This window comes from Elephas maximus, chromosome 10, assembly GCF_024166365.1.
Source record: "Elephas maximus indicus isolate mEleMax1 chromosome 10, mEleMax1 primary haplotype, whole genome shotgun sequence".
Lineage (NCBI taxonomy): Eukaryota > Metazoa > Chordata > Mammalia > Proboscidea > Elephantidae > Elephas > Elephas maximus.
The window spans coordinates 28,222,604-28,233,737 of NC_064828.1; the positions used below are offsets into that span (position 1 = coordinate 28,222,604).

Genomic DNA, 11,134 nt, shown 5'->3' on the forward strand with positions numbered 1-11,134 from the left:
TCTGCATCTGGGGCCTGTCCTCAGGTAAAACTCTTGAGAGAAGAGGGAAAAAATCAAAGAAGCTAACCTCCTGAGGGTTGGTTCTTCAAGTTTTGATTCTCCTTTTCAAACCACTACCTTTTCATTGATTTTATTTTAGTTGTCCTCAGATAGTTGTTTTTGTACTTTTTTTTTTTTCTTTTGGTTGTTTAGATATAATTATAATGGAAAATATAGGCTGTAGTGGGCGTATAACTCTTATTAGCCTGGACTGATAACCTCATATAGGATTTTCACAAGGCACAATAAAAACTTCTGTAAATTTTTAATCACAAATATTTGATTCATTTATCTCTCCAAATACAATTCTTCCCTGCCATGAATTTTGGGGTTCTCGGTGTATTCCTAGGAAATACCACAATGCCCGATACATAGCAACCAAAATACAATTTGAGGGTACAGTTGAATTAAAGGAATGATACTTTCTGATTTATTTATATACATATGCATGTGAACAAAAGGAAACCAGTGGGTATTATTAATTTCGGCTTTTCAAAACTCTACCCAAAAGGGTTTACATCAAAAAATTTGAAAATATTCAGTGATAAAGGGGACAGTTATCTAAGAGAGAAAACAATGAGAAAAGTAGTAGTAGGCAGAACAACAAAACAGGAGAGAATAATGCTCCTGTGGATGGATAGTAAACTTTCAAGCTGATATTTGTCTGAAATCAGATTGTTTTAACCATTTGAAGAATGAACAGAAAAAGTTTCCTCAGACACAAATTAACTATGCCCTCCAAACCATAAAGAGAAAGTTGAAACTCACAATGGGCCCGAAGTGTTTGAACGAGATATGAATACCATTACTGGCAAAAAATAGAGATAAATGATGGTGAGTGAATAATTAGCATCTTGGTTACCTATAGAAGCAGATTATGAGGAAATAGATGGGTAATTTAAAAGACAATAATAAACATAATCTCAAGAAAAAAAGAAAGGAAACTAACTAGAGAGAAACAACTATAATTAGTACATATTTCTGCAACCCCAGCTGAGGCAATATAAGTTTTGAATTAATATTTTATCTAAAATCTTCATTCTGCATAGGCAAGAACATTCTTAATGGGTGTGGTAATACTCAAATTTATTGTTGATACATTAAAACAGTTAATCTAAAATGACAGATATAAGAATTTAAGGCCAGTGTTGATCAGGATAAATATCTCACAATATTATTCATGAGATCCTCCTAAAAATCACAAGTGGTCTGAAAACTCTCTTCATTGCTGTCTTCATCTCTTTGTTCCTGAATGTATAGATGACTGGATTTAGAAAAGGAGTGAGAGCTGCATCAGAGAGAGCAAGATATTTGTCCATTTGCGAATTGGGATGTGGCCATGTATAGACAAATATGGTTGGGCCAAAGAACAAAAAGACCACAGTGATGTGAGCTGACAGAGTGGAGAGGGCCTTGGATGAACCAGCTGAGGAATGTTTCCAAACAGTGAAAAGGATGAAGATGTAGGAGATGAGAAGTATTAATAAAGATCCAACACAAAGGAATCCACTGTTGACAGTGACCATGAACTGCAGTCTGTAGGTATCTATGCAGGCCAGTCGGAGGAGCCTGGGTAGGTCACAGTAAAAGCTGTCCAATACATTAGGGCCACAGAAGGGTAAATTAATTATAAATGCCAGCTGGAAGAGTGAGTGAATAATACCAAGGCCCCAGGCAGTGGCCAGGAGCAAAATGCACATCCGTGGGCTCATGATGGCCAGGTAGTGAAGAGGTTTACATATGGCCACATATCTGTCAAAAGCCATGGCTATGAGCAGCACCATCTCCACACCACCAATGACATGAATGAAGAAGATCTGAGTAATGCAGCCCCCAAAGGAGATGACTTTTTGCTTCCTGAAAAGGTCATAAATCATCTTAGGGGAAATAGTGTAGCAGGCCCCCAGGTCAATGAAGGAGAGACTGGCCAGTAGGAAGTACATAGGGGAATGTAAGTGAGGATCAGTGGTCACAGAAAACACAATGAGGATGTTTCCAGTCATGCTTGCCACAAAGAGCACAGAAGAGAGCACCAGGAGGAAAAGCTGGATGTCCCATGAATTGGTGAGGCCCAGAAACACAAACTCAGACACCACAGAGTGATTCCCTCCAACCATTGATCCAGCCAATGGGGTTGCCACTGAAATATGAGACTTAAGAAAATGAGGAGGAAATTTTGATTATTAGGGATAAGAGTGACCTTATCATCTGTGTTGCAATATTCACATTATGAATGATAATTACCTAGTCATCAAATTCTTCGCACTTGCTCAGTAATGATGATGATGATAGTAAGCACAAGCCAAAAGCACACATGATGATTAGAACTATCAGAAAATATCTCGTAGCCTCAAATAATGATAGAGAATTAGGCAAGAGCAAAAGCTTCACAGGTACCTCCAGCAAGAAATAAAATATACCAGCAAGAGTGTATCCTTATTTGCAAAGAGAATAGTGAATATTATTAGCATAGCTTACTTACAGAAATACCTCACGGAGAGAGGACATGGTTGGCAAAAAAAAAAAAGGTATAACACTGTTATTTGCGTAAAAATACAGTTGTTGTTTTTAGGTGCTGTCAAGTCGGTTCTGACTCATAGCAACACTATGCACAACAGAATGAAACCCTGCCGAGTCCTGCGCCATGCTCACAGCCTTCGTTATGCTTGAGCCCATTGTTGTAGCCACTTGGGTTTCAATCCGTCTCACTGAGAGTCTTCCTATTTTTCACTGACCCTCTACTTTACCAAGCATGATGTCCTTCTCCAGGGAATGATCCCTCCTGATAACATCTCCAAAGTATGTAAGATGTAGTCTCACTACCCTTGCTTCTAAGGAGCATTCTGGTTGTACTTCTTCCAAGACAAGTTTGTTCATTCTTTTGGTAGACCATGGTATATTCAATATTCTTAAAAAAATACAATAGCTAGGAATACATGTATTTAATTGCCCCCAAAGGAAATCTAGGCAGCTTTTCGTAACATAGCTGACCTTACTTTTCCTCTGAAACACATTTTATTTCCCTTTTATGCTCACTTTCATATATAATTCACCTGACAGAATTTATACTCAGAAAGTAATATTGAGGTGAAATATTATGATCAATGGATGGATTACCCCTGAGGCTGAGGATTGTCTGAAACATGAGATGGGACTGAACCAAGGAGAAACAAATGAAATGTTAAAATGTATATTGAGATGAAGATAAATGAAATCGGGGTATATGAAATGTCAGAGCCACCAAAGAGTTGCAGCAGAGAGGAGACTATGTGTACTTTATCAAAGATCGGATGATCAGTGTTTTTCATCGTGTTTGACCAGGTTCACTGCTTTTCTGTCTTCCCATTTCTTAAAAGTTTGTTAAAAATCACACACAGTCCTATAACACTCAATAAATTCCCTTTGGAGCCTGCGTCTGGCCCTCTAAGACTTTTCTTCAAATATAAGAAATGTACAAATATTTGGGGTTTCACCCTAGTATCTGCTAAAGAATATGCCTATATAGCCACAAAGAATGTGAAATACACCTGCAAACAACTTTTATTTGTTCACACATACTAACGTGTTTATGGGGCACACTTGGAAACATTGAAATATTGACTTTGTCTTTATCAGTGCCTCAACCTCACCTTTCTGTCCCCTTTTTCTGCTCAGTAGTATTCCCTATCTTTTTATTTAGTGCATCCCCTGCTCTGATATTTTATGTCATCATGCTTACTGTGTCTGACACTGATGCAAATATGTCGTATCTCCAAGATTGTTGTTTTCTTAAGTTTTTGTCAAACTATGAAATGAAAAAAAGGTCAGACTTCAATAGGTAACATTATATGAGAGCACCAGAACTTCACCTTTGGCCTTGATCATATGCAACTAAAGTTGACACGAAGCGGTTGGTACCTTTTAAGTTTTGAATATGTCTGTGTGTTAGGGGAAGAGGCTATGGAAAGAGTGAAGAGAGTTACCTTTGTGTCCATACACCCCTAATAATTAATTCCAGTAGAAGAAGATGAGTACCCAAAACGCCTTCTGAAAGTTTATTCCTTTAGAAGTTTCTGAGATGCAGAACAAGAAGTTTACTGCCTTCCATATCTTTTTGCAGACACAGCTCCAGAAATCTGAAGGATCTTATTCTCACAAAAGACTTGCCTAATTGACAGCCTCCTCCATCCTTGCACATTCTTGTGCCCCAAAACTCCCAGAACCTTTCATCTTGTGCTGACCCCAATTCTAAATCACCACCACTGAGCTTAATCTCTCCATGATTAACTAAGTCATTTTGCTGTCAACTTCTAAGCCTACCATCCATGACCCCAAGGCACATACTTTCTTCAGGTTCAAGCTCTTCAGTTCTCAGAAATCTGTGAGCCTGGCATGGAGTACAGGAGACCATACATACTGCTCACTGTGCAAGGAAAAGACAGAATAGAAAACAACCAATGGGATGAAAATGCATGGATAGATGACTGAAACACTGGTGAAAGGGCCAGGAAACAGCAAAAGCAGCAACTTATTGGGAAGAAAATCAAGACTTTTGTGTAGCAAATCATAAGTACTTAGTGGTATCATACAGCTACTCAGATCAACAAGATGACCCCATCCAAGTTGATCATTGTTCAGAAGAAAAATTTGAGACACAAAAATGTAAGCTGAATTGCCCATATTCACAATAGTGTCAGAACTGTGGACCAGAACCCAGGTCTCTGGGTTCCTGATCCACAAATTACAGATTCTGTAGAAAATAACCTATGAAAGAACAAAAACTCAAAATTTAAAATGTGATTTTCCAGGTTAAAGCTAACATAAATCAAAAGGATGTACACAAACTATTATTTGCACTAAATTCTCATACACGCCAAAAATAATTCAATGCTACATAAGGTAGCAACCAACCAAGTGTTAAGAGTAAACTGGAAGCATTATCATTGCTGCCACATGTAGTGCGCTTACTCTTCTTATTTTGATGCTCATTTGAACGGACACACTAACAGTAAAATTTTTTAAGGAATATTCATTATCACACCATCCTTTCTACCTCTCTAAATTTTACTGTCCTTAAAAGGAATAAAAATTCTCAATTTTTTAGTAATGCCTTTCTTGACATTTCCAGTCCATAAAGGTCAGGCTTTGTTTTGGTTTTCTAAAGTCTGTGAGTCACAAACTCAAGAAACCTTTTGGAAAGACACAAATTGCACACATAAGAGCGGCAATATATGGCCATATACAATATATGTCATTTAAACAGCAGAGAAAGTTATTTGTTGAATGTATGAGAAAAGTACAATAGAAGTTTAAAGAAAGCAGCCAGGGTTGCTAGAAAGACAGAAGATAGAATGTGATCTGTTCCTTCAAATATGAATACAAGTTATATAGAAAGTAGAGAACACTTTGATTTGTAACCTGTAGAGTCTTTTGCTATTAACCATAATGCTTTAAAAATATCATTTGCACATCACCCAAAATTCATAACTAGACATGAAAATTAGTAAATATTTCTTGAATGAGAGATGGCCTAATAACACCTCCTCACTCTACGATCTTTTTCAATAGTCTCCTCGTGCAGAGGTAAATATTTCTCATTTCAAAATTAACAGTAAGCACAAGTAATAGTCTCTATTCTAAAGGCACCTAAAGGTACCTACCCCTCTATAATCTCTATCTTATATGTTATGTAAAAAATAGATTGTGAGTCTTCTTCAGAGTGGGCTTGAAAAAGGATTTCTATATAACATATGTTATTATTTATGTACTGTCAAGTCTAATCCTATCTCATAGAAACACTATCGGTCGGAGTAGAATTTCCCACACAGGTTTCCTAGGCTGTAATCTTTGTGAAAGCGGATCACCAGGTCTTTTCTCCCATGGAGCCTCTGGTGGGTTCAACTGCCTACATTTTGGTTAGAAGCCGAGTGCTTAACCATTGCATCACCAGGGCCCTTTACATAAAATATAAGAATAGGAGATCAGAAAGAAGCATCCGTCTGTAAACCTACATCCAACACTCAAGTATTTCATGAAGCTTTGGCAATACAAAATCTGAGAAGTAGAAAAAAATGGGAAAAGAAAAAGTAGAAAGGAGATGAAAAGAGGAATTGGAAGGAAAGGAAAAAATTGGAAGAGATATGCACAATGATACAAATGAAAATCATGACATAAATTTTAACTGTTACCATGTTTTAAAGATAGTGGAAAGGTTGATGCCTAGGAAGACAGGCCTGGAGATCTGCTTCTGAGAGGTCATAGCCCTGAAAAACCCTATGGAGCAGTTCTACTCTGCACACAGGGTATATCACCCTTAGTTGGAATCCACTCAACAGCAACTCACAACAACATGATTAGAGAAATTAACATTTACAAGGAGTCCTGGTGATGCAAATGGTTGACACAGTTGGCTGCTAACCAAAAGGTAGGGCATTTGAGTCTACCCAGAGGCACCTCAAAAGGAAGTCCTGGCAATCAACTTCAAAAAAAAAAAATCAATCATTGAATACCCTATGAAGCACAGTGTATTCCGACACACATGGGGTTGCCATGAGTCATAATCTACTTGACAGCAACTGGTTAGCATGTACGGAACAGGAGAATGATGCATACTGAACAACAGACTACAGGCACATGGAACCTCCTTAGGGAATATTTTCTGTGTGTTCTGCTATACCAGATGGATTCTCGGCCCAGTCAGCTGCTGCTACTGAGGGTCACATTGAATTGACTTCCAAAAATTGATCTTTGGAGTGGACTTAAGGTGCCTGCATGCTCACATTTGAAAATCCAGAAACCACTTGAAAATTTGCAGCTCTCTCTTCATGAAAAACCCTAAAAACACAAAATTTCACAGACTGCCATTCTTATATTACAATAGATATATATAAGTAGCTTGGGCTTTGAAGTCAGCCATGCCATTTTCTAACCCAGGCTCCAGAACTAAGTGGCTAGATGGGTATGGAAAAGTTACTTAATCTCTTTGAACCCAGTTTCCTCATTTCAAAAAAGGAGATGATGATATCACCCTTGAAAGATATGGTAAGAACTAGGTGATATCATATATATAAGTAGCACAGTGGAATCTATTACATATTGAGACCTAACTACATATTCAAGTTCTAAGTTCAAAATTAAAAAAAAAAAAAAAAAAAAAAACCCTCAAATTCTGAATCCATTTCTCTGAGGTAATAAACTGGACCTGGTTTCAACACAGGCTTTCATATCTATGCTGGTGTCGAGTAGTTTGAAAGGCTTTCCTAAGAATAATTTGTTCCTAAGTGGAGACACTGACCAGAACCTACTTTGTGAGAAGTTTGTTGTTGTTATCAGGTGCCGTCAAGTTGGTTCCGACTCATAGTGACCCTATGCGCAACAGAATGAAACACTGCCGGGTCCTGAGCCATCCTTACAATCGTTATGCTTGAGCTCATTGTTGCAGCCACTGTGTCCATCCACCTCGTAGAGGGTCTTCCCCTTTTCCGCTGACCCTGTACTCTGCCAAGCATGATGTCCTTCACCAGGGACTGATCACTCCTGACATGTCCAAAGTATGTAAGATGCAGTCTCGCCATCCTTGCTTCTGGTCATACTTCTTCCAAGACAGATTTGTTCATTCTTTTGGCAGTCATGGTATATTCAATATTCTTCACCGACACCACAATTCAAAGGCATCAATTCTTCTTCGGTCTTCCTTATTCATTGTCCAGCTTTCACATGCATATGATGCTATTGAAAATACCATGGCTTGGGTCAGGCGCACCTTAGTCTTCAGGGTGACATCTTTGCTTTTCAACACTTTGAAGAGGTCCTTTGCAGCAGATTTAACCAATGCAATGCGTCTTTTGATTTCTTGACTGCTGCTTCCATGGCTGTTGATTGTGGATCCAAGTAAAATGAAATCTTTGACACCTTCAATCTTTGCTCCATTAATCATGATGTTGCTCATTGGTCCAGTTGTGAGGATTTTTGTTTTCTTTATGTTGAGGTGCAATCCATACTGAAGGCTGTGGTCTTTGATCTTCATTAGTCAGTGCTTCAAGTCTTCTTCATTTTCAGCAAGCAAGGTTGTGTCATCTCCATAATGCAGGTTGTTAATGAGTCTTCCTCCAATCCTGGTGCCCCATTCTTCTTCATATACTCCAATTTCTCATATTATTTGCTCAGCATCAGATTGAATAGGTATGGTGAAAGAATACAACCCTGACGCACACCTTTCCTGACTTTAAACCAACCAGTGTCCCCTTGTTCTGTCCGAACAACTGCCTCTTGATCTATGTAAAGGTTCCTCATGGGCACAATTAAGTGTTCTGGAATTCCCATTCTTCACAATATTATCCATAATTTGTTATGATCCACACAGTCGAATGCCTTTGCATAGTTAATAAGTGAGAAGTTTATTCTCTGACAATTTGTCAGACTGTGCCATTTCCCCAACCACCCTTTTCCCTGCAGCCAAAGCCACAGACAAATCCTCGTACAAAACTATTTTGAAGACTTTCCTGACTACATCAGGTAACATTGATGGTTAGTGTCTGCATAGGGAGAGAGAGAGCACTTCACAGAATCTCCAAAGGCTGTGCCCACCCAGATAAATATCTGTATAAACTTGCCAAGGAAGCGAAGGCAAACCCACAAATGCCGGACTTTCAGGAAATAAGACTTTTGATCCCAAACTACCATTTTCAAGACTCACTTAGCATTCTTTAGCCACAGCTAATGCTAAATTGGACAAGTAGAAAAAAAAAAAAAAGAAAAAAAACAAAGATATTTTATGGACATCAAACAATCAGTTAAGGATGCAGAGGGTAACTCAAGCCCAAGGTAGTCCTAGGTCTATTTTTTCCTATTCCAACATGCCTTTCCATTTAATTATTTTATTAATTTGAAATTTATTTACTGAATGTCTACTCTCTTAGGTGCTTAGAAAGACAGTACTTCTCTCAAACTAGATAAATATCTAACAGGTATAGTACGATATATGTCATAGAAGTGTCATCAACTTAATAATACCTGAGTAAAGTGGGAGGAAATAACTTCAGCTCTGGTGATCAAAGAAGACAATGCAGAAAAGGTGGCATTTGAAAAGAGTTTTAGCCAACAGTAAATATTACAATACATAAAGATAGGGCTTGAGGCATCGTGTCAAACAAATTGTAGAACATGAGAAATGACAGGGAAGTTCAGGGTACCCTGGGATAATGGTGAAGAGGGCAGATTGCCTGGAGAACAGGAATTGTTTAAGAGTGGAAAGTAAGAGGAAATAGAAGGTTGAGGTGAGTTGTGCCTGACCTTAGGCTCTAGCTTAAGATGACTGAGCATCATTAACAAATAAAGGGGATCAAATGAAGACTTAGGAGCAAGGAATTAATGAGGCCAGTGCTCAGGAAGAGGATTCATCTGCCAGTGCGACAAATAATTGGAAGGAAATGACAAGGAAGAGAAGAGGCCCAGTTAAGATACTGCTGTAACAGAGCAGATCTGACTCGACGAAATCTTCATCACATCATCAAAACCATCTCTACCTTAGAACAGAGAAACAGTGGCTCTCTGATTTTTATTCCTTCTTCTTTTTTTTTTTTTTTACTATTTTTATCCCTCTCACCTACCTGTTTTGTTTTTGTTTTTGTTCTTGTTTTTACACCTACCTGTATCTGTTTTGCCAAGGGAACTAAGAGAACAGTGTCATTAGAGATTCAGATATGGTTCCCGAAAATCAACTGGATCCTTTGGAAGATGATTTAAGTCACACACAAATAGCTGTACGAAACGGTGCCACAGCAAGTGCAGAAGCTAATTATAGCCCCAGAAAATAGTGACCAAGTGATGCTGCAGGGATCTGGGATTGCCACAGTCAGGTCACCCGGCCTGGGGAATTACCATCTACAGTGGTTTTGGTTTTCCCAGGGTAGCCAAGCTGAGAAGCTGTTAATGAGAAGCTTGTAATTTTCTTGCGACAAAGAGGCCTTTTGCCCTTCTCTAGAACTATTTTCAATCTTTATTTCATGGTGGCTGCAGATGCATCACACAGCAAATTTAATGAAAACTTTTCATTTTTAATTATTTTATGATAATTTAAATAGTAAATATCTTAAAATGTGAAAAAAGTAGAAAAGCATGAAAAAGAAATTTGAAGGCAGAATTTTATGAGTTTTGATTAAAAAAGTATGAAAATTTTAAAATGAGAAAATTAGTGATTTTGGAAATCTGTCTTCTTTATGATTCTACTGAATCCTCAGAGTAAATATTGTTATCACCACATTATTTCAAACAATTCATGTATTTAACTAAATTATGTAGCTAATAAAGCATGCTTCGTCTTTGAACTCAGGCGTAGAAAATTCTTTCTTACTCTTCTCTGTGCCATACCTCTTTAAAGATTATGTAGTCTTTCTACAAATTGTGTCAAAAGTACAGAAAAAAAGCACAATATTGCCCAACACGTTTTATGAGGCAAATCGAAGCATCAGCCAAGGACAACAACAACAACAAAGAAAACTATCTACACATTATTTTCAAGAATGGATACATAATTCTAGTTTAAGAAAGCAGAAATGTTTTCTCTTCTCCTTCTAAGCCAAAAGCAACAAGGAAATCTAAAACCAAACCCCCCTGGTTCATTACAACCGTCTTTCTTGTGTGCTCAAATATCATTCCAGCATTTTCCCCTCTCTGTTCTATGCCATCCATTTCCCTCTCTATTATCAACCCTTATGTGCTGTGTCTCCTACTTGTTAAAATCTCTTGACCCCATTTCCCTTCCTGACTGCTGTTCCATTTCCCAGAAGCCCTTTGCAGCAAACCCCCCTGAAAAAGTTATGTCTCTTCTTTCTCCAGTCCCCTCCTGTTTTCTCTAAAACCTGCTCCGATTAGGATTTATTCCCAGGAACCCCACTAAAACTTGACTTTCAAGGTCTCCCATGACCTTCATATCTAAATCCAACCATCAATTCTCAGTCCTCATCTTTTAAGCCAGTTGTTACTCCAACCACTTTCATAAACACTTTCTTCACCTGACTTCTTGGCCACCACACAATCATGGTTTACCTTTTACACCACTGGCGGCTCTTACTTCGTCTGCACTGATTGTTCTTCATTTTGTCCCTGACCTCTTAAC

The 11,134-nt window shown here is 38.1% G+C and overlaps 1 protein-coding gene across 1 annotated transcript; it reads right to left on the reverse strand.

Annotated features, from left to right (window-relative positions):
* Positions 1 to 1,217: 1,217 nt before the first annotated feature.
* On the reverse strand, positions 1,218 to 2,156 carry LOC126084530 (olfactory receptor 4F3/4F16/4F29-like). The gene has a single exon (XM_049899145.1). It carries the CDS (start codon positions 2,154 to 2,156, stop codon positions 1,218 to 1,220), a length of 939 nt encoding a protein of 312 aa, XP_049755102.1.
* Positions 2,157 to 11,134: the final 8,978 nt, after the last annotated feature.